General features: G+C 41.7%; 2 protein-coding genes across 2 annotated transcripts; both read right to left on the bottom strand.

Moving 5' to 3' along the window:
- Positions 1–4,747, bottom strand: LOC130377561 (bile acid-CoA:amino acid N-acyltransferase-like). The gene is made up of 10 exons (XM_056584716.1): positions 3,688–4,747; positions 3,416–3,515; positions 3,027–3,217; positions 2,778–2,929; positions 2,523–2,642; positions 2,360–2,442; positions 2,078–2,165; positions 1,923–2,003; positions 1,231–1,372; positions 1–1,043 (listed from the first exon to the last, which is right to left on the bottom strand). The coding sequence occupies exons 1-10, from the start codon at positions 3,881–3,883 to the stop codon at positions 913–915; spliced, it is 1,284 nt and encodes a 427-aa protein (XP_056440691.1). The 5' UTR covers positions 3,884–4,747; the 3' UTR covers positions 1–912.
- A 5,267-nt stretch (positions 4,748–10,014) lies between these two features.
- On the bottom strand, positions 10,015–15,368 carry LOC130377254 (bile acid-CoA:amino acid N-acyltransferase-like). Its single transcript, XM_056584291.1, has 12 exons — positions 14,243–15,368; positions 13,693–13,895; positions 13,421–13,520; positions 13,048–13,238; positions 12,799–12,950; positions 12,544–12,663; positions 12,381–12,463; positions 12,099–12,186; positions 11,944–12,024; positions 11,250–11,391; positions 10,932–11,058; positions 10,015–10,300 (listed from the first exon to the last, which is right to left on the bottom strand). Exons 2-12 carry the CDS (start codon positions 13,886–13,888, stop codon positions 10,270–10,272), a joined length of 1,311 nt encoding a protein of 436 aa, XP_056440266.1. The 5' UTR covers positions 13,889–13,895; positions 14,243–15,368; the 3' UTR covers positions 10,015–10,269.

Here is a 15,368-nt window from a genome sequence, read left to right as displayed (position 1 = left end):
TAAGTTACACAGCTACCTGACCAATGAGGCGATCACATTAATGAGCCGTCACCCGGGTTTCTCTGTCGCCGAGCGGGAAATCAGGACACAAAACACCAACACCCCAAACCGCTGTCAAAGATGAACATTTATTAAGGAAAAAGAGAACAATATCATAATACAGAAACACGTCCGAGGTCACAGTAGTCGGCTCCGCGCCCGATCGCGTTCAACATAACTCCTCTGTCCACCCCAAACAGAATAAACCCCAACCCTTATAGACAACTCCCCTGTGGTGCCCCACACCTGAGACAGGGGACAGAGAAAACCATCAACTAGAATATAAAATACATATAAAGAATGCACCTATGGGACATCACCTCACAAATAAATTGACCATTTAAATTCCCACACATAATATAACATATATAATTACCCAGACATAACAGAATAAATATATATAATAACACACTATAGCATATATAAAAAAAATGCCAAACTACAGATTATACTTGGCTACAGACTGGTCTAGATATGATAATCGGATAATTTGAAGTTTGTGAAGTACCCTGCAGCATCTGTGTTTGTGATTGTGAAAGGGTTGGAGCTAAATATTACACCATAGATCTAATCATTGGTTGGATTTATTGTCCGATCGATTGTCGCCCTGGGGACTTTTAAAATAGTTTAACTCATTGCCTATTTCAATGTTTCCCCTCTCAGCGTATATTGGCCGAGGGTGGGAGGTGGAACGACTACTGGCCATTCAGGTTCTTTGCCCAGCATGTCCCCACCCTGCACAAGAACACTTTGTACATCCCATCCCTGAGATATGGGACACTTTAGGAGAAGAAATATCACACATTCACAGCAAAACCTGATAGTCTCGATCAGACGCACTGCCACCAAAAGCCATGGCGGCTGTCTGTACTTTCACAGCGCTGCATCGGGGTCACTTTGAGGATCAGGGTACAGATGTTGCTTGAGGAAGGCCAAGATCTTGTCCCAACTGTCTTCCTCAGCAAATGCATGAGGTTTTGGGTGTCCTCCCCACAGTATAATTTCTGCAACACACACACACACACACACACACACACACACACACACACACACACACACACACACACACACACACACACACACACACACACACACACACACACACACACACACACACACACATTACCAATAATCCCTAATTAAGAACTACATTTTTTTACCATTCTAAATGAACTATAAACTATTTCTCACCGCGCTGGTCGAAGCATGGAAAGCGGTAACGGGAGATCCGGACAAGGTTGCTATTGGGCAAATGGAGGATGTGTCCGGCATTTGGATAACTCAGTATGGTCAACAGGTGCTCTTTGCCCGCTGTGTGCATCCTCTTTGCCATCTATGAGGAAAATGTGAGGTTCTGTTCAGTCCTGTGTTCCAATCCGCATCTTTTACAAACATGTCTGTTTTGTTCCAGCCCGAAAAACCAAACAGTTTAAGACTATTTATATCACAGTGTGTGGTCTGTCAGCAAGCCTCCCTGACCTAGCTACAATGTATGTACAATACACAGAGTTGGATGTGAATCAATTATCAATAAATGTAGGTAGAAGGATTTTATAGGTTTAAAATCTCGATGGACCACTTGTAAAAACGGAGCTGGGCAAATCAGGTTTTAAGTAGTATGCAGCATACAAGAACCATTAGAAACCCTGATTTAGTCCCTCTCATCAAATCATTTACTTATAGTCAGCTACTCTGTACGATGTTTGTAACTTTCTGCTCATCCGTTTCTGCTTAACTTTGGATACACGGTTTGTATACAGTTGTGCTCGTCTTGTCAAACTTGTGTGTATGTGTTTATTTGTATACAGGTCTCTCTTGAACCAGATCTTGATCTCGATTAGACTTCCTGTTTAATAAATGAAGACTCTAGTTTGTCCACTTACCAACTCAGCACATTCTGCAGATGGGAAATTAAGATCGCCTTCCCCAACAACCAGCAACAATGGACAATTTATATTTTCCATCTAGCAAAGATATGACAAACCATATTATTGAATGCATTTTGTGTGAGTGCGTGCATGTGCATGCATGTACCTACATTTATAGTTGCTTCATTTGGGAGAGGTAGTGTCAAACCGCGCATTGTTACATGGTTCTGCTCATTTCGCAGAATGGTGTGTTCCTTCCTGATGGAAAAGTTATTTAATCATGGGATTCCAATAAAGCAATATCCATATATCTATTAGGGATGTAAATGGGCATTAGTCTACTATTATAGCAATCCAGAAAAGCATACTTTTATTATTTTTTGCCGTTGGAATTTCTAGGCATTTGATAGCAATCAATTTCGACCACAATCAACATCTAAAACGAGACTTACATTTTAAAGTGTTTCTTCCAAAATGTAACAACCGACTCTTCCATCAATAAGTGGCTGCCATTGATAGAGACACAGCAGCGAGGCTGGAACACAAAATGGTTAGGACACATTGTATAGTTGAAAGAAGACACCGTATATCCGCCTTGTTCGTGGAAATACTTACACTGATAGCTTCGGTGCGGCATGCCATATTGAGAACCACGATTGCACCCTGAGATAGGCCAATGAGTCCAACTCTGTTGCTGATCACCAGCGGATGCTCCTGAAGAAACTCAAACGCCCTCTGTACGGACAAAGATGACCAACAACACTCCCATTAGATCACCTAACAAATCCACTGATCAACAGATGCACAAGACCGAGAAAAAGTACAGCCATCGACAGAAACAAGTTGGGGACGGACGAAAACATCACAGACCAGAAAATAGTCGATCTTCAATTCTCTTCCAGGAATGACGTATTTGGCCACAAAGGCTACAAAACCTTGAGACGCAAGCATTGCGGGACGGCACTCCGTCAGCTCCACTTCATAGCCCCATAAATCAAGCACTCCCGGAAAGGGTCCAGGACCTGAGGAGTACAGCAGTTTAGATCCAGAGAACGCTTGGCTAACGAATCACCTCAGGATTGCACAGAACCAGGGGGGGGAGAGGCTATTGGAACATACCCGGAGGGATGAAGAGGATGCCCTCAATCTCCTTCTCTTGCACTCTGATCCTCTTCAGCCCCGGTGCCATGGACCACCTCTCGGCCACCACTGAGGCCAGGGGAGGCTTCTGCCTGAAGCCTTCAGAGAGGTGGCCCTGAAACACCGAGATGAGCACCTCCTGTGGTGCCTCCACGTCAACCTTGAACAAACTGAGGAACAGAAGGACAATCGTGTGTTCAAACTAATCCTGCCTTACTCGCAATGTATTTCAACATGTTTTAAATGTATGAAGAAAAACCACCCTGTCCCCATTATCACGAGAGAAGGTCAAAGAACGTAAGTGTCAAGGAGTACCATCACAGAGTTAAGCTTTGACCCTCATCAGGCCTGAGGAGGTAGAACCTTACACTGCATGCTCTTTAGATCCTGGCACAGGGATCATACTCCACAGTAAACCCATCGGCTCCTTTCCTGCGTAGGTTCCCCCCAGACTAGCCTCTTGTGAAACTGTGGAGTCAATCCAGATACCAGTTGGAATGGCAAACATGTCATCAATCGTTGTGCATTAGTTGAGGGAACATGAATGAACCGTCATTGATTATTTTAACATCAGGCAGTAGGCCCTGCATTTGAATTGAAGTAATGCTTGAGGTCAAATAGCCATCAGAACAATATCTACCATCGACAGTCCCTTTATTGTCAGCGACATAGTGTCCGTATGCCTCCCAATAATCCTTCACCTCAGAGCAGTGAAGAGAGTGCAAAGTGACTGAGAGACCAGGAGGCAGATTCTCCACCAGCACCCGGAACTTCTCGGTAAAGAGTGCCCGTGAGGGACAAACTGAGAGAATTGGGTGGACAGCCCCAGCCATCATTCATAATCTGTGAAGCAGAAAAGAAAAGTCAAAATTATCAGTCCAAATACATTATTGCATCAACATTTAGAATACAAATGGAACACTAATTAGTTCTTTTTAGGTTCTACAATAACACAAGCCGTTTCATAGATGATGTTCTTCATTTGCATTTAGCAGATGCTTTTATCCAAAGCGACTTACGATGAGTACATTTGTCAAGAGAAAGATAAACAATATATCTCCGTCTGTACAGTAAAGATGTTCATAGAACCAAGTGCCAAGCACCAACAATTGTTCCCCGTATTCAACAAAGCTATCTGGGATAAGATGCTGCACAATGCTAAGTACTATTGTTAAACGCACTATACCTGGTATGCACGAATCCTTCAAAGTATCTATTCCACAAAGATGAAATCCACTATGTGCGAAGAGTCTAAACTGTGACTGGTCAGTGATCATCTGAGGACACATTTATAGCCTACGCCTTCATGAGCCCACTTAACAGTTCCAGGACAGGCCTCCATGTCCTGAGGGTGAGCTTAGGGACGGTTACCAGTGTGCACACAAGACCTATTGCAGTGTTTGTCTTTAATGATGTTTCAATATCTTTTGTGTGTTTAATTCTTTGTTTGTATTGATCCAATACCTCAACGGTGTGTAAACACAGGACTCAAATAAACACGAAAGAAACACAAATAAGAGTTATGCATTGTTTGATGTTCAGACAGATAGAACAGAACGTTCAATGGTTGGATTGAGATCGGAAAATGTCTGACCTCTGTTCCCCCTTTCATTGGCCTAGACTGAAGATGATATGATTTTACTTTACAGAATAGCATGGTTTTATTGATGAATTAGCTATCATGGTTCAGAAAATATCACTGTCCAAAGTTACCATGTGCCTTTAACTACACCAAGTTTGATGATTGGCAGAAGTTAATCCCACCTTTTTGCCCCTTCAAATTTGTTTGGACCATTTCGGAACTCTGGCAGCCATGTTGTTTGGTCTATTGACTTCCTCTTACTTGAGCAGTTAGAACATTCAACAGTTCCAAAGTTGGTCCCGCTCAAGTCAAACATTGCGCCAAGGAACTTGAGTCACAGTCCACACACATGTTGATGCCTCGCCTTAATATAAAATGTGTGGATTTCATTTTTTCAGAGACATTACATATCTTTATCTGTTGCTTTGATAATTTACCTACCAATCTCTTTAAGAATGTTTTTGACTGCCTAGCAATAGACATATTGCAAATAGTTAACAGCTCTCCAATCAGGGAATTTCCTAAAAGCCTTGAAAACACCAGTTAATAAACCCCTTTTAAAAAAGCGGAGCCTAGATGACTCTATTATTAACAACTACAGAGCATTATCAAATCTATCTTTCATAAAATTTAGTAAAATTGAGAAAGTTTTCCTCCTACAACTTAATCACTTCCTGGCATCAACTGATTGCTATGACACCTTCCAATCAGGATTCCGACCTTTTCACAGCACAGAGACCACCCTTATTAAAGTTATAAACTATTTATTAACATAGACTCAATACTCATGCTACTAGAAATCAGTGCTCCATTCAACATTGTACAACATAAAATACTTATGATTAGAAAACTGGGTTGGGCTTTCAGGCACAGTCTTAGATTGGTCTAGGTCCTACCTAAAAGATAGGAACTGCTTTGTTTCCATTGGGGACTTTGTATCAAAACCAACCACCGTGACATGTGGAGTCCCACAAGGTTCGATCTCAGGACCCTGTTTATTCAAAATCGACATGCTCCCACTAGGGAAAATCATGCAAAATAACAATATTGACCATCATTGCTATGCTAATGACACTCAAATCTATGTAGCGCTGTCACCAAATTACTATCCGCCCATGGATCTGCTGTGCTAGTGCATCGAGCAAATCAAAAACTGGATGTATCAACATTTCCTTAAACTAAATTCGGACAAACTCTGTCCCTGAATACCTCAAAGCCAGAAATCTAGGGGTAACCATGGATTCAGAACTACATTTCAACAGTCACATCGATTCAGTTACAAAATTTGTTACAAAACAAGCTATTTGTTGCTGTGCAATAAATAGCTGGGATAAACTCCCTGAGGATTTAAGACTTGCTCCAACTCTGACCACTTTTAAAACAAGACTGAAGACTTTTGTTTGCTTTAGCTTTCTGCTAAATCTTAAATACATTGCACTTTCTACAATGCATTTTTTTACTTTCCCTTTGTTTGTATTGACTTATCCATTTTATTATTACAGTTTATTAACTTTGTTTGGAGCGATGTACCGGATTGATTTCCTGATTGAGGTCCAGACCATCTTGAACCCTACTTTCTAAAGTTAGCTGCTGATTTTATTGCATCACCTTTGACTTATCTTTTTAATTTATCCCTGGAGACAAACGAAATTCCCCTTATTTGGAAATCTGCCTTTGTTCTCCCACTGTTAAAAGGGGGGGACCCCACTGTGCTAAACAACTATAGGCCCATTTCCAAACTGTCTGTTTTGAATAAGGTATTGGAGTCCATTGTAAGCCAACAACTGAAGGACTTTTTACCAACAAACAGTATTTTATCTGAATTTCAACTGGTTTTAGGAAACAACATAGTACGACAACAGCTGCTCTAAAAGTGGTAAATGATTTTATTGAATTTTTAGATAACAAGCAACATTGTGCAGCCCTTTTTGTTGACCTATCAAAGGCTTTCGATACGGTGGATCATGCCTTATTATTAGAAAGATTCTGCAGCATCGGTTTGTCTGATCAAGCTGTCGGTTGGTTTAAAAACTATCTATCAGACAGATCTCAGTGTGTGCGAGCAGAAGATATTACTTCTAGCTCTCTTAATGTATCCAAGGGGTGTGCCACAGGGATCGGTTTTAGGACCTTTATTATTTACTATTTACATCAATTGTCTGGATTGTAAAGCCCCAAACACAAATTGACAAATTGTTTTATGCAGATGACACTGTGATATATTGCTCTGCGTCTACCCCAAATCAGGCTCTCTGTCAGCTTCAAATTGCTTTCAACACTGTGCAACGTAACCTGTATGATTTAAAACTTGTTTTAAATGCTGAAAAGACAAAGCTCATGCTGTTCACAAAAGCTAAATCAAAGCCCTCTGACCTTCCTCCTATCACCACTTTGCAGGGCTCTGTCATTGAATCTGTGTCTCAATATAAATATCTGGGAATTATAATTGATGATGCTCTCTCTTTTAAACCTCATATCCAGCAGCTTTTGAAAAAACTAAAGATAAAACTAGGTTTTTACTTTAGAAACAAATCTTGTTTTTCTTTTGAAGCCAAAAAAAGACTTGTTGCTGCAACCTTTTTGTCTGTCTTGGATTATGGTGATGTTTTATATATGAATGCATCTTCAAAATGCCTACAGTCTTTGGACACGGTCTATCACGGAGCACTGAGATTTGTTACTAATTTTAAAACCCTCACGCACCACTCCTCTTTGTATGCTCGAGTTGGATGGTTTGCCCTGTCCACCCACAGACTCCATCATTGGCATATCTTAATTTATAAAACTATCCTCGGTGTTCTTCCAACATATCTGCAGAAGTATGTCATTCAGAAAAGCACAGGAAAGTACCAGCTCTGCTCTGAGGACTTGTTTTTACTGACTGTGCCTAGAGTCCGTACTGAACTGGGAAAAAGGGCATTTAGTTATGCTGCTCCTTTTTCATGGAACCAGCTGCAAAATGCGCTGGAACTTAAGGAGCTGGTTTCTATGAACATGTTTAAGGCATTACTTAATGATGTTGAAGCTGGCTCTTCTGTCTGTACATGCTTTGTTTGATGATGTTTTAACTGTGGCTCTATTTGTATGTTCTCTGTTGTTTTTAAATGATTGTCTGTTACCAAATCTGTGCTGCTGCCTGTCTTGGCCAGGACTCTTTTGAAAAAGATATTTTTAATCTCAATAAGATGTTTTCCTGGTTAAATAAAGGTTAAAAAAAATAAATAAAAACATTTCAATGTCAAACATGTCAAACACTTGGAGTCTGCCTTGTGCATGTAAAGTGCTATAAATAAAGTTCCCTTGCCTATTAACCCAAACAAAACCGAGGCGATAAGCGTTATTGCCATTTTCAGAGGATGTGAACTGTTGTTGTCCTTACATTTGTTTAAATATTATATATATCGTTAAATAGCAAATAATAGCAAAAAAAGAAAGGCTTTTAAATATGAGCAAAAGCCAAATTATTCAAGGTGTAGTGTGTACAAGTAAGTGGCATCGTGCGGAAGGGTCTTGGCAGAATTGGAGTAAGATACTCCTAAGTATCCATAGTAGTGTGTGGAAATGAAAATAACAATCGTTTTTTCGTTACCTTGGAATGAGCCCTCTATTTGTACAACGGGGGAGGGCCATGTTTCTACAGTAGCCCAGTGGAGAGAACCAGTTTTTAGTCATTCAACACCCAATTTAAGTGTAGCAGAACCATCCGTTTAAGCTCGGATATGAACACTGAAAAATGTAAATGAACAGTTTTGGACTAAACGTTAGGAGGGAGGCCGTTTCAACTCCATGGCTGCGACCCATTCGTGATCTTCCTTTTACAGTCGTTGAGTATGAACGTTATAATCATTGACGTTTTACGTGAAATGCACCTCACTCTGCATTATACTGCAAGGGTCCGAGATGCTTAAACCTGACTCTAGAACTTTTTACGCGGCCAATTTCACAATCTTGCCCGTGTAAAATCTGAGGGGGTAATACTAGGGAGGGGGCGGTATAGCCCAGCTCCGTTCCGAGGTCGCGTTTCCACTGCCGACAGTACCCTTTGTGGCAGGCCGGATGTCGATCGCCGCGGCAGCTACGTAAACATCGTAAACAACGTCTTCCTCCCCAAGAATGCAGACGAACGTCTCCACCTCCTTGTTCGCCCAAGCAAGCGTTTTACGCGACATGTAATTGTAAAGAATAATACCTCGAGGCTATTGTGTTTGTTTTTATCCCCGCGTCACCCGGAAGTGATGATTCTGTCGACCAATCAACGGAGGGGGTGTGTAGCTAGAATTTCCCGGGACCCTATCAGGCGTCTCGTCTCGTTTTCAGTACCCCAACGGAGGAGTCCTGAAAACGAGGCCAAAACGGGTACGGCTAAGTCCGGGTCACGCCCACTTTTGGCGGTGGAAACGCGACCCGATCCGCACCTTTGCGATCAGATCCATTCCGCACCCTGCAGTGGAAACGCGCCATTAGGGCCCCAGTTAGGGCCCCGGTCGTTCATCATTCGTTACTCATTCTTTCCACAGTAGCTACCCACGTTTTTTGCGTACCTTATTGTAAAGTGTCACCGATATATAAATATGACATATAACTATGAAGGAAAGTTATTCCTGTTAATGCCATACTGAGCCTAATCTTTCAGGTGAGATAGCTGCAGAGCAATGGCCGAAAATTTAACATTTGGGGAAACACTGGGGAAATTAAACATTTGTAGCCAAGAACACTGACGGAAGAAGAGTTAATTATGAAGGAAAAATGGTTAACGAAGAAGTTCCCCTTCATGCCATACTGAGCCTAATCTTTCAGGTGAGAGAGCTGCAGAGCAATGGCCGAAAATTAAACATTTGGGGAAACACTGGGGAAATTAAACATTTGTGGGGCATTAAGGCCCCTTCGTGTAAACGGGGCCTTAATGCCATACTGTGTCTTGGTCAGATTCTTGGAAACTAATGAGCCGGAATGTTGATTGCCTGATGAATTTCAGGTGCTGTTCATGTTCAATGTTTCCTAAATGAGTGGCAATGGCAGAATGCCATGTTCAGCATACTCTATTAGAGAACTCTCATCCTAAGGATCGCCAGTACAAGGTATTGTCCCGTTGAGCCACTGACATTTTCACGATAAGAATGAAGCCTCATTCATATCGTGAAAATGTCTATTGATAAGCACACAACATCAAGAAAACTCCAAGCACACATTTCACAAGAGAATTAAGGGCTTTCTTAAAATTTGCACTGTTAATGGTATCAAGCCAATAGCTGTAATTAGATACACAATAACAAAATGGTCATATAGGACAAATGGGTTGAGTGTGTGTGTGTGCGTGCGTGTGCGTGTGTGTGTGTAAATAGCCCCAGGTAACGCATACATTTAATTTTTCATTCATTCCTCCTCTTAAGTTACACAGCTACCTGACCAATGAGGCGATCACATTAATGAGCCGTCACCCGGGTTTCTCTGTCGCCGAGCGGGAAATCAGGACACAAAACACCAACACCCCAAACCGCTGTCAAAGATGAACATTTATTAAGGAAAAAGAGAACAATATCATAATATAGAAACACGTCCGAGGTCACAGTAGTCGGCTCCGCGCCCGATCGCGTTCAACATAACTCCTCTGTCCACCCCAAACAGAATAAACCCCAACCCTTATCGACAACTCCCCTGTGGTGCCCCACACCTGAGACAGGGGACAGAGAAAACAATCAACTAGAATATAAAATACACATAAAGAATGCACCTATGGGACATTACCTCACAAATAAATTGACCATTTGAATTCCCACACATAATATAACATATATAATTACCCAGACATAACAGAATAAATATATATAATAACACACAATAGCATATATAAAAAAAATACCAAACTACAGATTATACTTGGCTACAGACTCGTCTAGATATGATAATCGGATAATTTGAAGTTTGTGAAGTACCCTGCAGCATCTGTGTTTGTGATTGTGAAAGGGTTGGAGCTAAACATTACACCATAGATCTAATCATTGGTTGGATTTATTGTCCGATCGATTGTCGCCCTGGGGACTTTTAAAATAGTTTAACTCATTGCCTATTTCAATGTTTCCCCTCTCAGCGTATATTGGCCGAGGGTGGGAGGTGGAACGACTACTGGCCATTCAGGTTCTTTGCCCAACATGTCCCCACCCTGCACACGAACACTTTGCACATCCCATCCCTGAGATCTGGGACACCTTAGGAGAAGAAATATCACACATTCACAGCAAAACCTGATAGTCTCGGTCAGACGCACTGCCACCAAAAGCCATGGCGGCTGTCTGTACACTCACAGCGCTGCATCGGGGACACTTTGAGGATCAGGGTACAGATGTTGCTTGAGGAAGGCCAAGATCTTGTCCCAACTGTCTTCCTCAGCAAATGCATGAGGTTTTGGGTGTCCTCCCCACAGTATAATTTCTGCAACACACACACACACACACACACACACACACACACACACACACACACACACACACACACACACACACACACACACACACACACACACACACACACACACACACACACACACACACAAATTACCAATAATCCCTAATTAAGAACTACATTTTTTTACCATTCTAAATGAACTATAAACTATTTCTCACCGTGCTGGTCGAAGCATGGAAAGCGGTAACGGGAGATCCGGGCAAGGTTGCTATTGGGCAAACGGAGGATGTGTCCGGCATTTGGATAACTCAGTATGGTCAACAGGTGCTCTTTGCCCGCTGTGTGCATCCTCTTTGCCATCTATGAGGAAAATGTGAGGTACTGTTCAGTCCTGTGTTCCAATCCGCATCTTTTACAAACATGTCTGTTTTGTTCCAGCCCGAAAAACCAAACAGTTTAAGACTATTTATATCACAGTGTGTGGTCTGTCAGCAAGCCTCCCTGACCTAGCTACAATGTATGTACAATACACAGAGTTGGATGTGAATCAATTATCAATAAATGTAGGTAGAAGGATTTTATAGGTTTAAAATCTCGATGGACCACTTGTAAAAACGGAGCTGGGCAAATCAGGTTTTAAGTAGTATGCAGCATACAAGAACCATTAGAAACCCTGATTCAGTCCCTCTCATCAAATCATTTACTTATAGTCAGCTACTCTGTACGATGTTTGTAACTTTCTGCTCATCCGTTTCTGCTTAACTTTGGATACACGGTTTGTATATACAGTTGTGCTCGTCTTGTCAAACTTGTGTGTATGTGTTTATTTGTATACAGGTCTCTCTTGAACCAGATCTTGATCTCGATTAGACTTCCTGTTTAATAAATGAAGACTCTAGTTTGTCCACTTACCAACTCAGCACATTCTGCAGATGGGAAATTAAGATCGTCTTCCCCAACAACCAGCAACAATGGACAATTTATATTTTCCATCTAGCAAAGATATGACAAACAATATTATTGAATGCATTTTGTGTGCGTGCTTGCATGTGCATGCATGTACCTACATTTATAGTTGCTTCATTTGGGAGAGGTAGTGTCAAACCGCGCATTGTTACATGGTTCTGCTCATTTCGCAGAATGGTGTGTTCCTTCCTGATGGAAAAGTTATTTAATCATGGGATTCCAATAAAGCAATATCCATATATCTATTAGGGATGTAAATGGGCATTAGTCTACTATTATAGCAATCCAGAAAAGCATACTTTTATCCTTTTTTGCCGTTGGAATTTCTAGGCATTTGATAGCAATCAATTTCGACCACAATCAACATCTAAAACGAGACTTACATTTTAAAGTGTTTCTTCCAAAATGTAACAGCCGACTCTTCCATCAATAAGTGGCTGCCATTGATAGAGACACAGCAGCGAGGCTGGAACACAAAATGGTTAGGACACATTGTATAGTTGAAAGAAGACACCGTATATCCGCCTTGTTCGTGGAAATACTTACACTGATAGCTTCGGTGCGGCATGCCATATTGAGAACCACGATTGCACCCTGAGATATGCCAATGAGTCCAACTCTGTTGCTGATCACCAGCGGATGCTCCTGAAGAAACTCAAACGCCCTCTGTACGGACAAAGATGACCAACAACACTCCCATTAGATCACCTTGCAAATCCAATGATCAACAGATGCACAAGACCGAGAAAAAGTACAGCCATCGACAGAAACAAGTTGGGGACGGACGAAAACATCACAGACCAGAAAATAGTCCATCTTCAATTCTCTTCCAGGAATGACGTATTTGGCCACAAAGGCTACAAAACCTTGAGACGCAAGCATTGCGGGATAGCACTCCGTCAGCTCCACTTCATAGCCTGATACATCAAGCACTCCCGGAAAGGGTCCAGGACCTGAGGAGTACAGCAGTTTAGATTCAGAGAACGCTTGGCTAACGAATCACCTCAGGATTGCACAGAACCAGGGGGGGGAGAGGCTATTGGAACATACCCGGAGGGATGAAGAGGATGCCCTCAATCTCCTTCTCTTGCACTCTGATCCTCTTCAGCCCCGGTGCCATGGACCACCTCTCGGCCACCACTGAGGCCAGGGGAGGCTTCTGCCTGAAGCCTTCAGAGAGGTGGCCCTGAAACACCGAGATGAGCACCTCCTGTGGTGTCTCCACGTCAACATTGAACAAACTGAGGAACAGAAGGACAATCGTGTGTTCAAACGAATCCTGCCTTACTCGCAATGTATTTCAACATGTTTTAAATGTATGAAGAAAAACCACCCTGTCCCCATTATCACGAGAGAAGGTCAAAGAACGTAAGTGTCAAGGAGTACCATCGCAGAGTTAAGGCCTGAGGAGGTAGAACCTTACACTGCATGCTCTTTAGATCCTGGCACAGGGATCATACTCCACAGTAAACCCATCGGCTCCTTTCCTGTGTAGGTTCCCCCCAGACTAGCCTCTTGTGAAACTGTGGAGTCAATCCAGATACCAGTTGGAATGGCAAACATGTCATCAATCGTTGTGCATTAGTTGAGGGAACATGAATGAACCGCCATTGATTATTTTAACATCAGGCAGTAAGCCCTGCATTTGAATTGAAGTAATGCTTGAGGTCAAATAGCCATCAGAACAATATCTACCATCGATAGTCCCTTTATTGTCAGCGACATAGTGTCCGTATGCCTCCCAATAATCCTTCACCTCAGAGCAGTGAAGAGAGTGCAAAGTGACTGAGAGACCAGGAGGCAGATTCTCCACCAGCACCCGGAACTTCTCGGTAAAGAGTGCCCGTGAGGGACAAACTGAGAGAATTGGGTGGACAGCCCCAGCCATCATTCATAATCTGTGAAGCAGAAAAGAAAAGTCAAAATTATCAGTCCAAATACAGTATTGCATCAACATTTAGAATACAAATGGAACACTAATTAGTTGTTTTTAGGTTCTACAATAACACAAGCCGTTTCATAGATGATGTTCTTCATTTGCATTTAGCAGATGCTTTTATCCAAAGCGACTTACAATGAGTACATTTGTCAAGAGAAAGATAAACAATATATCTCCGTCTGTACAGTAAAGATGTTCATAGAACCAAGTGCCAAGCACTAACAATTGTTCCCCGTATTCAACAAAGCTATCTGGGATAAGATGCTGCACAATGCTAAGTACTATTGTTAAACGCATGTACTATACCTGGTATGCACGAATCCTTCAATGTATTCCACAAAGATGAAATCCACTATGTGCGAAGAGTCTAAACTGTGACTGGTCAGTGATCATCTGAGGACACATTTATAGCCTACGCCTTCATGAGCCCACTTAACAGTTCCTGGACAGGCCTCCATGTCCTGAGGGTGAGCTTAGGGACGGTTACCAGTGTGCACACAGTATTTGTCTTTAATGATGTTTCAATATCTTTTGTGTGTTTAATTCTTTGTTTGTATTGATCCAATACCTCAAGGTGTGTAAACAGTAAACACAGGACTCAAATAAACACGAAAGAAACACAAATAAGAGTTATGCATTGTTTGATGTTCAGACAGATAGAACAGAACATTCAATGGTTGGATTGAGATCGGAAAATGTCTGACCTCTGTTCCCCTTTCATTGGCCTAGACTGAAGATGATATGATTTTACTTGACAGAATAGCATGGTTTTATTGCTGAATAAGCTATCATGGTTCAGAAAATATCACTGTCCAAAGTTAGCATTTTCTCTTCATGTTTTAGGGCCTCCTGTTGCAAGATCTGGATACAATTGGGAGCAATTGATCTTGCCCCCATGTGCCTTTAACTACACCAAGTTTGATGATTGGCAGAAGTTAATCCCACCTTTTTGCCCCTTCAAATTTGTTTGGACCATTTTGGAACTCTGGCAGCCATGTTGTTTGGTCTATTGACTTCCTCTTACTTGAGCAGTTAGAACATTCAACAGTTCCAAAGTTGGTCCCGCTCAAGTCAAACATTGCGCCAAGGAACTTGAGTCACAGTCCACACACATGTTGATGCCTCGCCTTAATATAAAATGGGTGGATTTCATTTTTTCAGAGACATTACATATCTTTATCTATTGCTTTGATAATTTACCTACCAATCTCTTTAAGAATGTTTTTGACTGCCTAGCAATAGACATATTGCAAAGTTAACAACTCTCCAATCAGGGAATTTCCTAAAATCCTTGAAAACACCAGTTAATAAAGCGGAGCCTAGATGACTCTATTATTAACATTTACAGAGCAATATCAAATCTATCTTTCATAAAATTGAGTAAAATTGAGAAAGTTTTCCTCCAACAACTTAAAGGCATATTGTACGGGAT

Source organism: Gadus chalcogrammus, chromosome 23, assembly GCF_026213295.1.
Source record: "Gadus chalcogrammus isolate NIFS_2021 chromosome 23, NIFS_Gcha_1.0, whole genome shotgun sequence".
NCBI lineage: Eukaryota > Metazoa > Chordata > Actinopteri > Gadiformes > Gadidae > Gadus > Gadus chalcogrammus.
This window is presented reverse-complemented; position numbering and strand designations above follow the sequence as displayed.